Source organism: Pelodiscus sinensis, chromosome 7 (assembly GCF_052426305.1).
Source record: "Pelodiscus sinensis isolate ZL-2025 chromosome 7, ASM5242630v1, whole genome shotgun sequence".
Lineage (NCBI taxonomy): Eukaryota > Metazoa > Chordata > Testudines > Trionychidae > Pelodiscus > Pelodiscus sinensis.
The window spans coordinates 29,905,060-29,925,563 of record NC_143058.1 but is presented as its reverse complement, the minus strand read 5'-3'; the positions used below and the strand labels follow the sequence as shown (position 1 = coordinate 29,925,563).

The 20,504-nt window shown below is 42.6% G+C and overlaps 1 protein-coding gene across 5 annotated transcripts in view; it reads left to right on the top strand.

Moving 5' to 3' along the window:
- CACNB4 (calcium voltage-gated channel auxiliary subunit beta 4) overlaps positions 1-20,504 on the top strand; it is a 232,607-nt gene that overhangs the window by 170,609 nt on the left and 41,494 nt on the right. For all 5 annotated transcript variants that reach the window (XR_012905162.2, XM_075933403.2, XM_075933401.2 and 2 more), the window contains 6 exons: positions 1,658-1,780; positions 6,549-6,679; positions 8,643-8,719; positions 9,103-9,122; positions 9,215-9,295; positions 14,301-14,359. Coding sequence is in view for 4 of the 5 variants with exons in the window: in XM_075933403.2 (XP_075789518.1) it covers positions 1,658-1,780; positions 6,549-6,679; positions 8,643-8,719; positions 9,103-9,122; positions 9,215-9,295; positions 14,301-14,359 (491 nt within the window). In the remaining variant the exon portion in view is untranslated. The remainder of the gene's footprint in view (positions 1-1,657; positions 1,781-6,548; positions 6,680-8,642; positions 8,720-9,102; positions 9,123-9,214; positions 9,296-14,300; positions 14,360-20,504) is intronic.

Sequence of the window (20,504 nt, the reverse complement as noted above, 5' to 3'; positions counted from 1 at the left end):
TAATGGTGATCATATACTTTGCAATAGTTTGGCAAGCAACTACAAGATGTTAGAAGGGGAGATATCAAATGTTTTCACAAAGAAGATACTACTTAAAGCATAGAGCCAATCCTGCTGTCACACCCATGTAACCTTGTGTCTGTTGGCATCTCCTCCATGTGTAAATGAGAGCGGATTTTGGCTCATTTATTTCAGGAAAGGGAAGGAGCCCAACACAAAAGACTTCAAACCCATTTCACAGCAATTTGTTTAACTGTTTTGAATTTGGATTTGGTCTTGCTGATCATCCTACAAGTGAGCTGTGGAGAGACTGGATGTAAATATAATGGGACAAATTCCTAACTATATCCTGTACAATTTCCTATCAGAAATAATACACAAAATCTACATAATAAAATCCAGGATATAAACACTTGAACAATGTTTTGTGAATTTGGCTTAGATTCTTCTATCCAGTACCCTGTGATGTGTGGACATGAATGCCATTCATTTCAATTGCTATTGTACCAATATGCATTCAGATATAGGATTTTGACATAATGGTTGCAATTTAATCCTTTTTTCGTTTGTTTCTCAAAATGTGGATTGTTTGATTAATCCCTGCAGAAAGGGGCTGCAAATGACAAACATTCTGTCAGGGAGGTTAGGCATTCAGAGATTGCAGTGATAGGGGTGACAGTAAAATAAACTGGGGATAAATACATGCCAGAGAGATTTATTTTTATTTTGGAAAACAGGCAAATGTTTTCATGGCCACATTTTTCCATCAGTGTGTTAAGTGGAGGCCAACTTCAGAGCATGACTGGGACCAGTGTTCCCAGTAAGCTGAGTGCTTGGGCAGCCATCCAGGAGTGGTTTAGGTGCCGCCCAGCTGTTTAGCAGAGCACCCACAGCCATCCAGATCGGCAGCATGTGTTTCTATTGGTGGCACACATCTACACTTGCCTTGGTGCACATAACAAAATTTATTCTGCACGTGAGTGGAAAAAATTAGAGGGAACATTGATTGGGACCCTGCTGGGAGAGGCTCCCAACCTCACAGGCCTTGTTACAATGGTACACTTTTTATGGGGTTTTAGACTCTGCTGCAGAATTTAAAATAAAATTTTATCCCTTCCACGGACAGTTTTAAAAAGCCAGTAGAAAGGTGCTCTCATTCTTTAAGTTCTATGTGCTTTTGGATTAATTCCTATAATGCCTATCACATTTGTGTAGAGCCCTCTTGGTTTTAGTATCAGTGGTGGCAGGGGGCTACCTGGGCCCCTTTGAATCACTGGGCCCGGGGCAAATGCCCCCTTTGCCCTCCCTGTTGCTGGGTCTGGTAGTATCTTCCATCACATCTCATGGCTTGGGACACAAAACAACCTCTGCAAAGGAAGAATTTTCTTACCTTGTGTACAACACTCCATTGTGGAGGAGGGAATTAACTTCCTTTGAATTGTCCTACGGGAGGATTGCAACTGATGGATCAGTTTTCTGTTGTAACAAAAAGACTTGTGTGGTAGTTGTGTCTGCTTGCATTAGGTCTGAATTTGGCTGTATGTGCCAACACATGACTAATTTTTTTTATTTGAAACAGTCAGCAGTATGATTCTTGAATCTAATCAGTACAGAAATACTTCTGCAATGTGCTTGTGACATGTATTTCTATTCCTAGTCTAAACCTGTAGCGTTTGCAGTCAAGACTAATGTGAGTTACTGTGGCGCACTGGACGAAGATGTTCCTGTCCCAAGCACTGCCATCTCTTTTGATGCCAAGGATTTTCTGCATATTAAAGAGGTAACGACAGCATGCAATTATTCCTCTGAACTGCCAACAACTAAAACCTGAACACTCACATTTGAGCCATACAAGACAAAAATGTGCCTGCATTACACAGAGCGTCTGTTTGATTAGTAATAACATCTTGGACCAATCATCCTTATCAGGATTCTTGGGCCAGGAAGCTGTATCTTGTACTGTTAAGAATTCGAAGCTGCTAATTTATTGTCAGGTCTTAAAAGCATGGAAGGGAGATCATGTCTTAGTAGGTTTTAAAACCTCTTGAACTTGATGCATTTAGCAGTGAGATTGAGATGGGTAGCTTAGGAGTGGGAAGGACACCTTGAGCCAAACAATGCAGTTACACCAGGCCTTACATGAAGCTTCCTAGTTATAAACTGGGTCCTTGGGTGCAGCCGCTCCCCAGGAGCTACCTGCCTGCTTGCCTCACTCCCATGGAGCTGCCTGCCCACTTTGCCGATACAGAGGCAGCAGCGTGGAGGGGCGGGTGGGAGCCAGAGGGGGGGCCCTGCATGTAACCATGAAGGTTAGCCAATGAGTCCAGGCTCATCGGTTAACCACGTACACGTGTGCACTCTTACATCCCTACTTTACAGTCTGTGATTTTTAATAAAAAAAAAATTCTTACCAAACAGCTCCTAGTTTTTCTTCCCAAACAATTCTCCCTTCTCCTGCCAATACACAGATATTTTCATTGTATGTTATGAATGTACAAAACAAATCCCAATATAACCAATGTTATTGTTAATGCAAAACATTATATATGCAGAATTTTGTACATTTCCCACCACAGGTATTTTTATCTATAATAATCCATCTGAAGATGGCAAAAGTTGAGAATATTACTTTAAAATGGACCACTAGGATCAAGATCAATTTAGAATGATTGGTATTTTAGTCGGTGATTTATTTGTGAAATTTCCAGGAGGTAGGGTCTTGTAGTTCCATCTACAGTTTCCGAAATGATTTTTTTGCGTCAGTCTTCATTGCAGAGGATGTTGGGAAGACATCCACATCAGAACTATATTTTGGGTGACAGATCTGAAGTATTGTTCCAAATTGCTTTGTCAGTAGAAGAGGCTTTAGTAAAGACTGATAAACTAAACAGTAAGGGTATGTCTACACTACTATCCTTGTTCGAACTAGGGTGGTTAATGTAGGCAACCGGAGTTGCAAATGAAGCCCGGGATTTGAATTTCCCGGGCTTCATTTGCATGTTGCTGGGTGCCGCCATTTTTAAATGTCCGCTAGTTCGGACTCCGTGCCCGCGGCTACACGCAGCACGAAGTAGGTAGTTTGGATTAGGCTTCCTATTCCGAACTACTGGTACACCTCATTCTATGAGGAGTAATGGTAGTTCGGAATAGGAAGCCTAATCCGAACTACCTAGTTCGTGCCGCGTGTAGCCGCGGGCACGGAGTCCGAACTAGCGGACATTTAAAAATGGCGGCGCCCGGCAACATGCAAAGGAAGCCCGGGAAATTCAAATCCCGGGCTTCATTTGCAACTCCGGTTGCCTACATTAACCACCCTAGTTCAAACTAGGGTGGTAGTATAGACATACCCTAATAGGTCACCAGGACCAGATGATATTCGCCCAAGAGTTCTTAAGGAACTCAAATATGAAATTGCTGAACTCCTAACTCGGGTATGTAATCTATTGCTGAAATCACCATTGTCCTAGAACAGGAAGGTAATTCACGTCATGTCAGTTTTTAAAAGCGCTCCAGAAAAGACCCCTGGAAATTACAGGCCAGTGAGCCTAAGTTCAGTACTGGGCAAGTTGGTAGAAAGAGAATTTTCAGGCATGCAAATCAATGCAATTTGATGGGGGAAGAGTGGAATAGTAAACCTGGCTTTTATAAAGGAAAGTCATGCCTCTCCAATTTAATTAGAATTCTTTGAGGGAGCCAACAAGCATGTGGAGTAGGGGATCCTGTCAGTACAATATATTTAGATTTTCAGAAAATCTTTGTCAGTGTTGCACACCAAAGACTCTTGCACAAATTAAGTAGCCATGAAATAAGAAGGAAGGTCTTTTCTTGGATCAGTAACTGGTTGAAAGGTAGGACAAAAATGGCAGGAATAAATGGTCAGTTTTCACAAGGGAGAAGGGTGAACATCAGGGTCACCCCAAGGACCTGTGCTGTTCAACACAACAAAGTGGGAAAATCTGCAGACACTACAAAATGATTCAAGATAGTTGAGTTCAAAGTAAATGCCAAGAAGTTAGAGGGATCTCTCAAAACTGGATGATTGGGCAACATGGCAGATGAAATTCATCATTGATGAATTCCTCCTGCAATGAGGTTTAACAGGTAGTTTGAAATAGGGCTTTATTTCGATCGCCCGTTTCACTGCCATGTGTAGACGCAGACAGTTATTCCGGGCTTGTAAATTTCAAAAATGGCACCCGGCCGGGAAGATGCAAATCAAGCATGGGATATTTAAATCCCGGGCTTGATTTGCAATTCTGAATGCCTACATTTGCAGCCCTATTCTGAAATAGGCTGCAAGTATAGACATACCCCAAGGGATAGAAAATAAGACAGAAAATATTGTAATGCCATTATATAAATCCATAGTATATTTCCACACCTTGAATCCTCTGTCCAGTTCTGGTCACCCCAGATCAGAAGGAGAATAGTGGAACTGGAAATGCTTCAGAGAGAGGCAACAAAGATTATCAAGAGTATGGAAAGGCTTCAATACAACCAAAGACTAAAAAGATTAGGACTGTTCATCTTAGAAAACAGATGACCAAGTGATGATATAATAGACATTTATAAGATTGTGGATGGTGTGGAAAAAGTGAATAGAATAGAATACAAACCAAGGGGTCATCCAATGAAATAAATAGGTAGCAGGTTTCATAATCACAAAAGGAAGTACTATTTCATATGATGGACAATTAATCTGTAGAGCTTGCTGCCGTGGGATGTTGTAATGGCCAAAAGCATAAAATACTTCAAAAAATATTTCATAAGTTCATAGATAGTACGTTAATCAAGGTGCTCAGGGATGCAGTCCCATGTGGAGGACCACCCTCAGCTTCTGATTACCAGAAGCCAGCAGTGGAAGATGAGTCGATCATCCCACAATTTCCCTGCTCTGTACATTCCCTCCAAAGTTCTGGCACACCCTATTGTCAATAGGCTGACAATACTACTGAGCCAGATGGACCATTGTTCTGGCCAATATCATGATTTTTATATTCTTAAACTAGCACATCGTAAAAGTATATAACAAAGGATAATTCAAACCATAGAAAAATGTATATGGAAGATGAAGAAACACATACTCTTGCTAGGAAGTTATTGAGGCCAAACTTTCAAATTTGAGAGTGTATAGTTAGGCCCCTAAATAAATGGTCAGATTCTTTTTAATGGATCATGAGCATGTGCAGATCTCACTGACTTCAGATAGGAGCATCAAAATGTATTTAGTTGCCCAAGAATAAATTTAAGTGCCTGAGAGTTTGAGCCAGGGAACTGATGGGGATATACTTGGGTTCTTCCTCACCCATTTTATAAATCTTTGACTTAATTGTTTCTCAGAGTATTAAACTGGGATTGATATATACTGGTTTTAATTATGTAAATCTCTATAGGAAAACTAATATTCTTTTTTAAATATAGTGTCAATAACTCTTGACAAAATATTATTTCAATTTTAATATCTATCCAAGGGTATACCTGTTTCTATAAGTATAGGACTGCTAGTAAACTGAAGTAAAGGTAGAGGAAAGATGGTCCAGAGATTAAGATGTTAGATAGTAAACCATTCTTCCAAACTACCATTATCACCAGTTTGCACATTTGTTGATGGTGTCAACAGAAAAGTCATGTCTGGACATAGAGAATGAACATAGTGTTTGACAATCCATGTCAAGGATGAGAGACTTTGGAGAGAAACCTGTAGTGACACAGCTTGGGCTGTACCTATTCTGTGGGCACAAAAAACTTTCAGTCTTGAGAGCTCTTGGTGTGGCAACTTCTTTCAGTTTTCATACTGGCCTATATCAATGCATAAAGTTTGGCCAATGATCAACTTTTAGCAGTAGGGATATTAGATATCGTGTAATTGAGTAGTCATGTAACCGCATGACATTTTTGCAGTTACACAACTATTTGATAGTCCTTGGAGGCAGGGCGCTCTGGCCCCACTCCTGGAGAGCCCCCTCCTACACTGCTGCCTCTGAGCTGTGGAGCTAATGCTGAGGGAAACTGGCTTTTAAGCCGGCTTTCCTCCAGCATCAGCTCCTGCCTGCCCCTCCTCCCCCACCTGCTGCCTCTCCAAGAGTCAGCAGTGTGTGTGTGTGGGGGGGGGGTGAGGCGGGTCCACAGGAGCTGATATGCGTGGGGAGCTGGCCTGAAAGCTGGCTCCCCACATGCATCAGTTCCAGCCTGCCCCCCTCACCCTTCGTGCTGCTGCCTCTCTATCAGAGGCAGCAGTGTGGGGGGAGACGGAGCAGGTGGATCTGATGCTCGTGGGGAGCTCACAGGGCCTGGCTCTCGCTTCCTCTCCCTTGCTTCCTCTGATACATAGGCACAGGCGGGGAGAGTGTGTGTAGTCAATAAGATTAACTGATAAACCCAAGATTATTGGTTAATCTTACTCAGCTATACACTAACATCCCTATTCAGCAGGAATGCTGGTCTACAAAGGGTAACATGGTATTAAAGCCTGTGGATAATACATAGCTCATAGTTACTTGGGATAAGTGGCATTTGTGAGTGAAGTCAGTCATCTCTCTGTGTTACAGAAATATAACAACGACTGGTGGATAGGAAGGCTGGTTAAAGAAGGCTGCGAGATTGGCTTCATTCCAAGCCCACTTAGGCTGGAGAATATCCGAATTCAGCAGGAGCAGAAAAGAGGACGTTTCCATGGAGGGTAAGAGTGTCTTGAGCTATTTCCAAACACAACACACACTAGGCAATATTTGTGGAGTTCAGCTGACTTTTTAAATGTATTCCTCAATCTTCACCTGTCTATAAATGGTTTTGTATTCATGTAGCAAAATGGAGAGCAGGTTAAAATATATACGCTTACAGGAAATAGTAGGCATTCTACATCTCTCACTGTCTCTGTTGAATATGAGGCACGGGAAAACTACCGGGATAAACTTTGAAAAATAAGTCTTGCAGGATGGTGATGAAAGCATGGAGCAGGGATTCTCAACATTTTTCTCTCTGACGCTGCTCTCAACATGCTATAAAAACTCCAGGGTCCAGCAGGAACCAGAGGGAATTTGGGGCTCCAGGCCAGGGGTGGGACCCTTGGGCATAGGCACAATTTGACTTCTGTTTGGGGGGTGGGACATGTCTTGGGTCAGCTCTGCATAGTAGAGTCTAGGAAGAAATGCCGTCTCCACCCTGACTCCCCTCAGCAGGCCACCCACTTGTCTGGGGCTGTGTGCTGGTGGCTGCTCTACCAGCGCCAGAGCTGGGTCCCTGACTCACTGCGTGAACAGTCGAAGGGACTGGGAGCTGAGTTGGAGCCATGACACTGGGTACCAGTATCAGATGGGGGGATGCCACAGCTGCCCATTCAGTGGCACCACCAGCCAGAGGAGCAGCAGCCACAAACTGCATGACTCCAGCAGTGTCAGGTGTCAGGGCTTCATCTCTGTACCACTCCTGGCTTCACTCTTGCAGAAGGATGCCAGTGATGGGGGGATTCAGCGCTGTGCGTGTGGGTGTGGAGGGGGAGTACCAAGGATGAGACTTCATCTCCAATCCCTGCTTCAGCCCCATGGTGGGTGCCAGAGCTCAGGCTTTCAGCAATGGGACTCCCAGGCCCCTTGAAAAGAATCATGGATGCTTTGGAAGCCCCGGACCCATGGTTAAAAACCACTGGCCTGAAGGGCAAGCAGTCTGAGCTCATGCAGGGTTAGGTCAAACCAGCGAACTCTCTTGGGCCCTAAGATTTTGCCTCCTGGCCTCCTTATTCTAACTCACTGCTAAATTGGGAACAGCACATAGACAGTTGTACTGCACTTCAATCTCATTGCAACCCTTTCTTTAACTGCACTCTGGCTGGCTCCACTGCGCCTCACCTCAAGTTGTGTCTCTGCCTTCATCCCCCCCCCGTCGTCTTCTTGTCTCCCACCACTCTTCTGCCCCCTTCGCCCCCCCAGTTAAATAGTGTAAGTCTCTTGATTAGTAAAAGCTTGGGCACAGGCCTGAGAGCCATATCTCTGACAGTTAATCACCATCCAAATGCCCAAACAGACTTACTTTAACACCATCACTGAAATCCTACTAATGCTGACAAAATGGTGCATGCAGAGAATGATATTTTTAGATACTTCATTGTAAAGGAAAGAAAGGTGAAACAGTTGAGTCTAGCCATAATAGGTGGCAAAAGTGAAGATCATAATTTAGCCTATAAAGTAATGACAGATAATTGTCATACTTCTCTCAGGAATGATTTCAAGAGTAAACCATCTGGGGCAATGTATCTAGAATAGCATCAGCTGTGATTTAGCCAAACTGCTTTTACAGCTGAGTTTTAGCCTTTGTATCTTGATGCTTGGAGAGAGAGGTATCTGGGATTGATGCATAGTAAAAGAGAATATCAGATGTTGAGAAACTATAGAAATTAATCCATTTGTATCACTGGGTCCAAGTGATGGATTGAACTTTCTCTTCTTTGATCATGTGACTGCCTGGTGAATTAAGCAGAGAAACATGGGATGCAATTCCTCCTCCACCAAACCTATAGGCCAGCCATGGGGCAGCAATGCAGCATCTTGGATGCTGGAATAGGAGCTGTGGGGCCTTGTGAATTGACTGTCAGAATATTTTTGTTAATGGGCAGTCTCTGTTAATGGGCACTCTTTGTAATGCTGTAGGAAATCAAGTGGAAATTCTTCTTCAAGTCTTGGAGAAATGGTGTCTGGCACATTTAGAGCTACACCCACTTCCACAGGTGAATTTTGGATTTTATATACAGAAAACTATTCGTTTCTTAAACTTTCTTTTAAAGTTGAAATAAAATACTAAATAACAAAAATGTCCAGTAGATCAATGCTAGTTGTTCAAACCTTCTTCAGATTTATTGGAAGAGAAAAAATACTTGCTTTTAAACCTTTATCAGTCATGTAGTGATTGTTAAAAAAAATATATAGGACTAGAGAAAAGAACTAAAAAATCTGCAGACTCCCTCAAAAGGATAGTGACTAATACTAATCAGAAAGGAGATGCAGAAATATAAATCAAAAGTGCATTGGCAGAGCAGTCTTTGCAAATCTTGTGATTATCCCGTTATGTGCAGTATGCATGTTAATTAAGTTATTGTTTTTGGTCTTTTAGCAAAACAGAAACAAAAAGTGGTAAGTGTATCTTACTCTGCTATATCATTTCTATAGTTTGCATGCTGAGTTTGTTTTGGAATATATGATGATTGGATATTTTCTTCTTTCAGACAGAACATGTTCCTCCTTATGATGTAGTGCCATCTATGAGACCCGTTGTGCTAGTTGGCCCATCGCTGAAAGGTTATGAGGTATCTATTCTAGTTAGTTACAGTTCATTACAATTCTGTAGTCTGCTATAACTATTAAGTCTGCTTTGTCCTCCTTCCTGTTTTGATTGCAGTAGCTACAAGCAATCTTTGTTTAAATGGTAGGTAATGCATTTTATATATAGATCTAGATATAGATCCAAAGGCCTTGTCTACCTGTAGATAATTGCACTGGTTTAACATAAATCAGATTTTAGAACAAGTTAGTTAAACTGGTGTAACAGGCTGTGTTGATACTTTCATTCTGGTTTATCTTAAGTTGATTCCTAGTGGATATATGCTAAATCCAGATAAACCTGGTTTAAATAAATGTGATCACAGAGCCTTTTATACTCACTTACTAAATCAGTTTATCATTCCAGCTTAGATTAAATCAGTGCAACTTTCTCACATAGACAAGACCTTAATTAAACTAGTGTAAGTTCTGTGTGTAAACAAAACCTAACTGACATCATGTTATGCCGTCATCATCCATTATGAGAATTTTACTTTTTCCTGTGAAATGCTTGGTACTGAAGAGACTGGACTAGCTGCAGACTTGGTCTTCTCCATTCTGGTAATTTCTATATTCTCACTCCTGACCTTGTAAACCCATTACTGTTACTGAAATGTTTGTGTGTGTTTGTGTGGAAGGGAGGAGGTTGTTTCTAGCTTTTTAAAAAGTTACTGAATAGATATTTAAGGATGAAGAGAATCCTAACCCACCTAAACCATCACCCTCTATTGAGCAAAGCAATATGTACAGTAAAGCCCTACAATATGCTCAGATAACCAGGACATTCATTATTAAATTTTGCAAATTAGGAAGTAGATTCAGATTTAGCAGAGAATTTGAACAGAAGCTTAATTTCAAGCACAAGAGTAAGTCCATCTTATTCAGCAAATAGGGTTGCCAGATGGTTTCAACAGAAATACTGGACACACTTGACATTACATCACAATCTACATTACATCTTATTTAGAAAATACCAGACAGTTATATTTTCTCATTTATATTTTCTCAATTTGTTTGAGAAAAGAAAGCTCAAATACTGGACTGTCCAGTTTAAAACCGAACACCTGGGTTCAACCTTATCAGCAAAACAATGTTAGCATGTACTGAAAAGAGCTTTGCCGAATTGGGTAAAAAAAGAATATGAACATATGATCAGTTACACTTTATTTAGTATAATGATTCTTGATAATACTTCACAGCCTCTGAGTAAAAGACCTGTAATATATTTTATGAAAGTAGTGAAATACAAGTTGGACTTCTCTGGTCTGGCACCCTCAGGACCTGACCAGTCCCAAGCAAGGGAGTTGGCCCTTCCGCCCCGTCCCCCCCGGCTGCTAGCCCTGGCCACCTGTCTCTGTGGCCTGCCAGACCACCTCCCTGCTCCTGGACGCCAGCCCTGCAAACTGTTGGCTAGGCTCCGCACTCAGACACTGGCAGCATAGGCGTGTGCCGGTTGTGCCCAGGCACACTCTGTTTCAAAGGGGGCGTGAGCGAAGGAGTGCCACTTCAGCACTCTGGGGAATGGATGTCTTGCCAGGTTTGCCGTGCATGTGCGGCCAAAACCGGTGGGTCTTAAGACCCCACGGAAAGAGGCGGCAGGGACACAGCAACGTCGCCCAGCCGCCCCATCAAGCGAGGTGAGCTTAAACCCGTGGGCGGAGGGGTGCCCCGGGCAGGGGATCGGGTGAGGCGCGACTGGCCCGGGGGCAAGGGGGTGTCAGGGGCAGCGCGGCTGGCCCTGGGAAGGGAGGGGCTGGGGTCAGGGTTGGGGGCAGCGCAGTTGGCCTCGGGGAGAGAGGGGTCAGGGGCAGTGCAGCTCGCCTCGGGGAGGGGGGCAGTGCGGCTGGCCCCCGCCCCCCCAAAAGCTGCTTCCCATCCCCTCTTCCTCCTGGCCAGTCCCTGCCCCCCAGCCAGTCCCTCTCCGCTCCTTCCCCTCCCGCCCACGATCAAATGTGTCCGATTTTTTGGGGAGGGTCTATCTGGCAACCCTATGAGTCAGACCCGGTGCAGGCACCAAATGATGAGGACTGCCGTAACTTTGGGAACCAGAGACTGCGGGGTGGGGGTTTGTGGCCCAGAAGGGGGCTGAGAAACCTAAGAAAGACAGAGTAGGGGGAGCACCAGAAGGGTGACAGTAAGGGTGACCCTAGAACTCTGTTACAGACCAGCTGGCGGCTGCTGGAAGAGGAGAGAAAAATAGGGGGTGAGGGTCAGAGAGTAAGGGACTTGTGCTGAGGGGAGGGGTGCAGGTCAGGAGAAGAAAGGGGAAGGCACCAAGGGACAGGGTGTAGGAGAGAGACAAATGCCAGGGGGCCAAGTGGAGACAATGAGGAAAAGGGCAGGAGGGGAGGTGTCAGTGGGAGGGGGGACAGGATGATGCTAGGAGAGGAGAGGGGAAGGGCTTTGGGGGCTAGAGGGGAGAATGGGAGGTGCTGAGAGAAGGCTTGAAAGAAGGGGTGGGCATGAGGAAGGTGGGGATGAAGCAAGGCACGAGTGAGGTTACAGGGGCATGAAGGGAACGGGGGCAGAGGGTAATGAGGGGGTGGGCATCAGGGAAAAAGAGGGCAAAGGGGGAGGGGGCAGTGAGGGAAGGGAGAGGCACCAGGAGGGTGCAGGGGTAAGGGAAGGTGCAAGTGCCAGGGAATTCCGGGGGGTGAAGCAGAAGGGCAGACTCCTGGAGGGGAGGGACCAGCGCCAGAGGAGAGAGGCAGGGCAGGTGTGTAGAGGGAGGTGTTAGGAGAGGGGATGAGGAGGGGTAGCTCACATGATCAGAGTGGGGCTACTGGAGGAGTGGGCACGGGGGGGGGGGAGAAGGGCTAGTGGAGGGGGGCAGGTCTCAGGAAGGCTGAGGGCAATGAGAAGGGCAGGAGTCAGGACAGCAGAGGAGGGTGAGGGGTTGGGGAGGCAGCAGGCACCAGGGGAGCTGATGGAGCAAGTGGAGGAGACAGAGCAGCAGAAGGAAAAGGTAAAGGTTCATAAGATATTTATTAATAACTTGGGTGCCACAGTGGCACATCCAAACAAGCCACAAACTCAGTACTGGTGCACAACACAAAATTTATTGTGCTCATGGGAGGAAACTCTTAGAGGGAACACTTCCCCCAGCCTCTCTGCCCCCTGTACCCCCGAGTTAATGTCACACACATTGGGTTAATGCAATTGCAGGATAGTTGCATGAGGGGGGTTTGGTGAGGGCCAAACTAATCCCTATTGGTAAGAGGATGGTGGGAAAAGTCCTTGGGGGGGTGGGGTCACATGACACCTTTTATTTCTGGTCATATGTCCATATTGCCCCAAAAGTGTTACCTCCAGAGCGTGGCTAATGGGGGCAAGAGGGTGTGGCTAATGGGGGTCAGGGGTGTGGCTAATGGGGGGCAAAGAATACATTTTTAAAAAATTCTTTGGGTATACACCCTAATGAAATATGCTGGGCACGCCTATTGCTGGCAGCATGGGCTGCCAGCCTGCTGAATCAACTCCATTTTCCAGGACGCCAGCTCTATGGGCTGCTGGCCCATTGGCTGAGCTCTACTCTCCGACACTGACTCCACAGGCTGCTGGCCCACCGGACATCTCCCTGTTCCCACATGCAAGCCCTGAGGGTTGCTGGCCTGCTGGATGGGCTCCCTACCCCAAACTGCCGTTCTTGCAGGCTGCCAGCTTGCCCGCCTGGCTCCAAGTCTGCCCCCAGCCAGGCTCCCTGCCCCAAAGCTGCTGGCAGGACTTTGCTTCTGGCCACAGCCCCACGGGCTGCTGGCCCTATAAGCCGGGCTGCTGGCCTATAAGCCAGGCCACTGGCCTCATGGACCAGCTCTAGTTCCGGCCACAAGCAACCTCTGCTGCTGGAGTTCTCTGGTATAAAGGCTATGTGGTCCAGCAACATCTGTGGTCTGCAGGTTGCTGGACCAGAGAGTCCTGGACCTGAGACGTTCAACCTGTATTAGTAATATGATAGCATAGTGCTATTATTAGTGCAGCACTCTGCTCTTAAATCTGGTTTTTTTTTGGGGGGGGGGGGGGTGAGAATTTTGAAATTTGCAGATTACCGAAGTGAGAATTAGAGAGGCTCTACTATATCTCATGTTATAATATTTATCTTTTAATTACCTGGTATCTTCCCCTCAAGTAGTTAAAAATTCATCCTTGGCACAACTGTATTGACCTCAGTGGTGCTGCAGTTTAAATAAATTTGGCCTAAGGACTCTCAAATTTTTGAGGTGTTTTGATTGTTGGTTTAAATCCACAACGTGCTACAAATTATACACCGAGAATCTCCCATATAAAAAAAAAAAGACTCCTCAGAAATAAAATAACATTTAGATGCATAAATAAATATCTAGTTAAATGGTGATGGAATTAGGATTGTTTCCTTCAGTTAGAAAGAGAGAGAAAGATGTTTGCAATCCCTTTGTAATCTATATGGGAAAGGTTTTTTTGCACACTTTTTTCTGGTGAAAGTGTGCAAAAGGCATTTGAAAAATATAATTTATGAGAAATAAACGTCAAGAAACACAGAGTATTGAATTTGTTACAATCTAGATTTGCAGATAATGAGTAGAAATCTGAATTACTCTGAAAGGTCCAAAGTTCACCTAACAAATCAATGGGGATTGCAGATGCTTAGCAAAATCTCAGGATTCTGCTTATGTATGGCACTAGGCTCAAGATCCATTTTCTGCCCATAGATCTCAGTGTGAAGATGTTGACCATTGCTGTTAGAACACTCCTGGATTTGAGCACTTTGGAGTACGTTTCAGAAGGCTTGCAAACATTTATTATGAAGTAGTTTATTCCATCTGTATAAAAATAAATTGCAGCTGCCAGATGTGTTTGAATGAGAACTCATTGATAACACTGCAATTAAATGATTACTTTTTATGTAAAGGACGTTGATTATTAGAAATGTCCTTATCTTCCACCTCCTTTTCTTACTTCTGACTTCTTTCTCTCCCTGTCAATCCCCTTTGTTCTATCTTCCTCACCACTGCAAAGGTAACAGACATGATGCAGAAAGCCCTCTTTGATTTCCTGAAGCACAGGTTTGATGGGAGGTGAGAGAGTCTTTTTCATGTTTTTTTCCTCACATTATACTGATTTGATGTAGTGCCTTTTATTCAGGATATCCCAATGCATGTTCCAACCGATTCACCAAATACATATGTAGAAATCATTTCACACTACACTGAAATACAGCCACCGACTATTTTTAAGACAGCATAGCAGCACTAGGAATGGAAGATGTAACAGAGCAGACTTTTGCCTGAATACCGAACTCAGCTGAAATTTCAGGGGAAATGTGTATAGGCAGAATGTAATTACTTCAATTGGAATTTGAAAGGGCTAAAAGAAAGAATGAAATCTCTAATGATGACATGGTAAGAATCTTAAGGCTTTTTAATGTTTCATTGTACAGTACCTCCTCCTCAACCAGGTTGGGGCATTAGATCACTGCCGACTCAGAGGAAACAGTGACATCTACTGATCACCAGCAGTACTTTCTCCAGCACCACGTTTTCCTGGAGATCTTTTAAATATTAACTTTGCTCATCTCATGAGACCACAGTACAGCACAATTGCAGATCAAATGAGCATAACAAATCAGATTTTTTGTTAAATCTAAGAAGCTTCCACCTCCCCTTGCTGAATGTCACTGAGTAGCAGAGCTATGTGATTTTTTTTAATTAGTTGACTCTGCCAGAAAATTGGAGAGATGGGATGGGCAGGGGAGCTGGGGGGAGAATTGCTTCAAGAATGTTTTTTCAGACCAAAGAAGTTGATGTTTTGTTTGCAGTGGGTCAAATTTTGCTCTTATTTACAGTGGTGTATCATCATTAGAGCAAACTGAGTATTTCAGTTGTTCTTTACCAGCATAACAATAAAATTTGGTCTCAAATACGTTTCTTACGTATTCTTAATTTTGTAGTGTTGTACTATTTTTAGCTTTCATGATGTCAAAAGTGAGATGAATAATTAAGAAACTTCAGTTTATTCAAAACCCTTTCGTTATACTATAGTTTAATCAGAATTGGGTACTAGATCTAGCAAAAAGATTGAAATCTACCAGCCTGCAAACATTAATGCTTGTTTATTTCATTCTGAAGTTATCATTTATTTGGCTAATTTTGACCTGATTCCATTTGTGAAGTTTAAGGTTCTTATTCAACAGAATATGCTATGAATAAACTAATCACATCCTAATACTGGAATAACTATCAGGAGCACAGTGAAATTAAACAATGAGCAAAGGGAACGCTCAGGACAGGCGCCTCAGAAATTTTGGCTTTTACATGTAATGTGGAGTAAAAAATATTTAAAAATTCCAATTTTGGGGGAAAAAATGCCGAAAAACTAAAATGTAGGAAACATCTTGAAACAGTTGCAGAACCTGCAGGAGGATCCGGGAGAGGGACAGAAGAAAGTATGCCACCACCTCAGCTGATGCAAAGAAAGGCCTTTCCTTGACCAGCTCAGAGCAAAAGAAGAATTTTAATTCCTTTAAGAATTTAGACTGGGCCCACTGCTCTGCTGCTCTCAGGTTTTGTTGAGGAAGTCCCTGATGTTCTAGGCATTGGCTCTACCCTTGGGAAGTCCTGACTTATCTCCAGTCCCTGCAGCACATTAATGGGGGCAGTTTGCACAGTGCCAGCCAGCACAGGATAGCAGTTGTGTTTTGAAAAGCATTTAGGATACTGAAGGCCAGGGCTACTCAACACGTGGCCCATGGGTCGCATGCAGCCCATTTGTTTGCAGACCACAGGTGGGAGCCAAAACAAAAAAGTAGTCAGTATAATGGTCTTCTGTTGATATGTGTTTTAGTAGTTAAATTCCTGGACTGTCATTGCTCATTAAAAGTGCTGTCATATAGGTGGAAATCGGGTGAATATTGCATTTTATTAATACCAGCAGAACTGACTTAAATGGGACCTGTGTGTTGTGTAATCTTGCCTTAATCTTTGTATTCGTGCCTGTTAGTGTGAAAGAAGCTATTTGCATATATATTTGCATGTACATGCAACCACACGTAAGTTGTGGCCCTCAGCATGTGCTGTGAGTATCATTGTGGCCCCTGGGGCTTCCAAAATTGAGTAACCCTGCTATAGGCACTGATACTCTAGAAATAATAAGGTCCATGAGGTTATGGCAAAAAGCAAAGTTGGCATTTCAGTTGTTGCCAGCAAACATATAGGCTACATCTACACTATGAGTTTTCTCGGCAAAAAATATGCTGATGAGAGACTCATTTCCGTGAGTCGTGATCTCATTTGCATATTTTCTGCCGATCCGTTTTTTCACGAGGGTTTTTGTGCAAAACCAAGCAGTGTGAACGTTTTCTTTTTGCAACAAAAACCCCCTTTTCCCGCAAGATCCTTCTGCCTCAAAAAAGGAGGTTAACCACGCTTGCGGGAAAAGTAATTTTTGCGCAAAAAGAAAACATCCATGCTACTTTTTTCCCACCAAAACCGTTTGCGCAAAACCACCGTGCATAAATTATGTAAATGAGGCACGGTGATATGCTAATCTGCACCTCATTTGCATACTCGCTGCCAGCACAACTGGCATCGTAGATGTAGCCATCTAGTTCATGTCTTCAACTATAATTACTTTCTGTATCATGGACAGTGCTTCCTTTTTTGTCATTCTTTTTTTCTTTGGTAGAAAGTATTCATTTGTAGATTATTTGAACTTCAGTCCTAAATTATTTGAACTCTGCTTTCCATGGGAACACTATGTGCTCTCACCTGTCAAAAATGCTGCAGAACATTAGGAAACTCCAATGCCTTTGGAAGCCCTCCTGATTTAATAACAAATAAAACACCATTGAGACTGTGACCTTGTGTAGAGTTGGTTTCTGGAAGGATAACGTCTTTGCTAAGATTTTAAAATTTATACAGATGAGAAGCCAAGTGCTGGCTCAGATGGTCAATCTCACTAAGTTAAAGGCTCTGAGCAGTGGCAATTTTGTTCATGGGATAACTCCTAAAGACCCTGCTATTTGTGTGGATAGGTGGTTTAAATAGTAATTTAAAAAAATCAAGATAGCTGAAGGTAGTGTTTTCTTTGAGTTTCTGGTTTGGTTCAAATAGATTATTGTCAGGATCCAACATGGTGTTTGAGTTGCTGGGGCTAAGCCTGTAGCCCTAATCTAAAGTAAGGTGGTATACATTTCATATATTTATTAGTGGATGAAATGGAGCCTAAGTTGCTGTTAGAGGCTCACTGTGCTCCTTGGTTTCCACTTGTTGCTTCTCAGCCCTCAGTAGTGAACAGGCTGCACAAAGTGAAGTCACGGGGCCACAAGACTCTTGAAACTTTCATCTCCTAACTGCAGCTGTGAAAGTAGACAGCACTTGGCAATAAGGAGTGTGGTCAGAGTGTCAAGGATGTGTGTTGAGTCAATGCACCGTCCAGCTAAGCTCCAATGGGGCCCCAGCTATCCTTTTAAAGAGGCTAACTTAATGTAATTTGCATACTGAGGGACTGGAAGACTGTTTAAAATATGAAAGTGCAGGAGGAGCTCCTTGAATTGACACCCTCCAATTAGTGCTTTTTCCCATGTGGCCTTTTGCTGTGTGAGTTACATAAACTTAAACTCAGTGGGTCTAATTCTGCTGCGAATTACATGTGTGAAACTCCACTGACGCCAGTACACATGTGTGTGTTTAACTCAGCATGCATTTTTGTGGGCAAATCAATGTTTTTAGTAACTGATTAGGAGTTATTAAAGGTGTGGCCTTTGACTTTAAATGACTCTGATGCTATGTCAACATCAGAGGAGGGGATTTGATGTCCCTAGTGCTAAGAAGATAAATATAAATGGTTTAGCACTTTGGAGGAGGGCATGGCAAGCATATCTGAAGTGATGGCACTTCTGGGAATTTGCTATTCTTTGAAGCCTTCATAGAATTATCAGAGCAGAGTGAAATGCTAGCACGATGGGATGTGGGATCACCTCAGACAAAAAGGTGAAGGAAACCTAACATTCTAAACTCTTTAATATTGTGACACTCCGATGCAGAGTTTTCTGACGCAAAGTGTTAATTCTAGTATTTAATTATTGTATTTCTAGACTGTCCAAATTGTGTTTCTTTAAGACAGTTTGTGGCATAGTCATACAGTAAATGCCTATTGTAAGGCTCTGGGGGTACTGTTAGTGCCATTTTTCTGTTTTGCAATTTATGTATCAAGTCTGAATATAAGCCATTTAATTCAGCATCAGAACATGTATTTCAACTGCAGAAAACTACATTTTTGTCAAGAGTCTACAGTTAAATGAGTCACGTTTGTCAGAGAGCCTGGACATTGATGACAATGTTAATGAGTGTAGGGCCAAGAGCTGATCTCTGAGAGACCCCACAGTTATGTTTTGAAATCTGTTACTTAGTCAATTTTTAATCCTTTTAACATGTGCCATGCTGTTTTTTATATTCTACTTTTTCAATCAAAAGCTTTACAGAAGTATGGTATGTTAATACTATTGCCTTTATAAACCAAACTTGTAATCATATAAAAAAAAAAGTCAAGTTGTTTGACAGAATGTATGTTCCATAAACCCAGGTTGATATGCATTAACAACATTAACCTCCTGTATGTTTTTATTAATCAAGTCCTATAAGATCTACTCCATTATCAGGTGATTGATGTCAGACTGACAGGCCAGTAATTACTTGAGTCATCCTGTTTATCCTTTTAAAAACTGGTACAACATTAACTTGCTTCCAGTCTTCTGAAACTTCCCCAGTGCTTTAAGACTTATTGAAAATTAACATTAATGGTCCTACAAGCTCCTCAACCAAATCATTTAAAATTGTGTGCATGTTATTTTGACCTGCTGACTTTAAAAGAAGTTAGTAGGTTAGACTTCTGATATCCTCCAGAGATATACCAGTGGCCTGAGAAGAGTATTATCTTTGCTGTATGATGAAATTATGTAATCTGTTTATCCCCAAATACATAAAAGAAATGTGCATTCAATAAGTAGTCTTTCTTCATTTATTGATAATTCCATCATTCCTATCTTCTAATAGACCAAGACCACTGTTGGTATTCTTTTTGTTCCTAATACATATTTAAAACTCCTTATTGACCTTAACTCTGCTGGTCATAGATTTCTCTTTGTGTCCCCTGAGCTTCCCTTATCAATATTCCACAATTAATAACTTCTGATTTATATTTATTATTATTAACTTCCCCTTTTTTATATTTATTTCCCTTTTCCCATTTGTGTGTGTGTACATATGTTTTACAGATACCTTCACTTCCTCTGTAAACCAGGATGGTTTTATAACCAGTACGGCCTTTTCCCTTGAATCATAGAACACTAGAATTGGAAGGGACCTCGAGAGGTCTTCAAGGCCAGTCCCCTGCCCTCATGGTAGGACCCAGTACCAGCTAGACCATCCCTGATAGATATCTATCTAACCTGCTCTTAAATATCTCCAGAGATGGAGATTCCACAACCTCCCTAGGCAACTTATTCCAGTGTTTAACCACCTTGACTGTTAGGAAGTTTTTCCTAATGTCCAACCTAAACCTCCCTTGCTGCAGTTTAAGCCCATGTTGGCTGCAACACTTTTTCAATTAGAAAATAGTCTATTATGATTAAAAAGTCAAATGATTTTTTAGCACTGGCACCCTGAGACCTCCAGCATATGTCACTCACATTAAAATCCCCCTATGGTCACACAGCTTTCCTGCCTATACCTTGTAGATAGGTATATAAGGCAGCACTAATCCTATTCCCTTGTGTGATTCGGTGGTCCATAGCAGACCCCAACTAATATTCCATCTTGTGCTTTATCTGTTAGAACACTGATCCATAAGCACTCAAGATCATTTTCTTCTGAGTTATCAGTGACTCGGGAACAGGTAATACCATTTTTTTATATGGAGTGCTAAACCCTCTCCACCTTTGCCAATATGATTCTTCCTAAACAGATTATAACCATTGATTTTAACATTCCACTTCTGTGAATCATCCCACCAGGATGCAGTAATACTAATCACATTCAATTTGTGCTCATAAATCAGAAGTTTCTATTCCTCTTATTTATTACACAGACTCGTAGTATAAGAAGTTAAATAATTTCTTCTCCATGTTCTTTGGCTCCTGGATTATTGCTTTCAACATCTTGATTTTGTGTTGAATACTTATATCTTCACTCTTTTACTCTATTATTATGTTAGTTTAATTCCCTC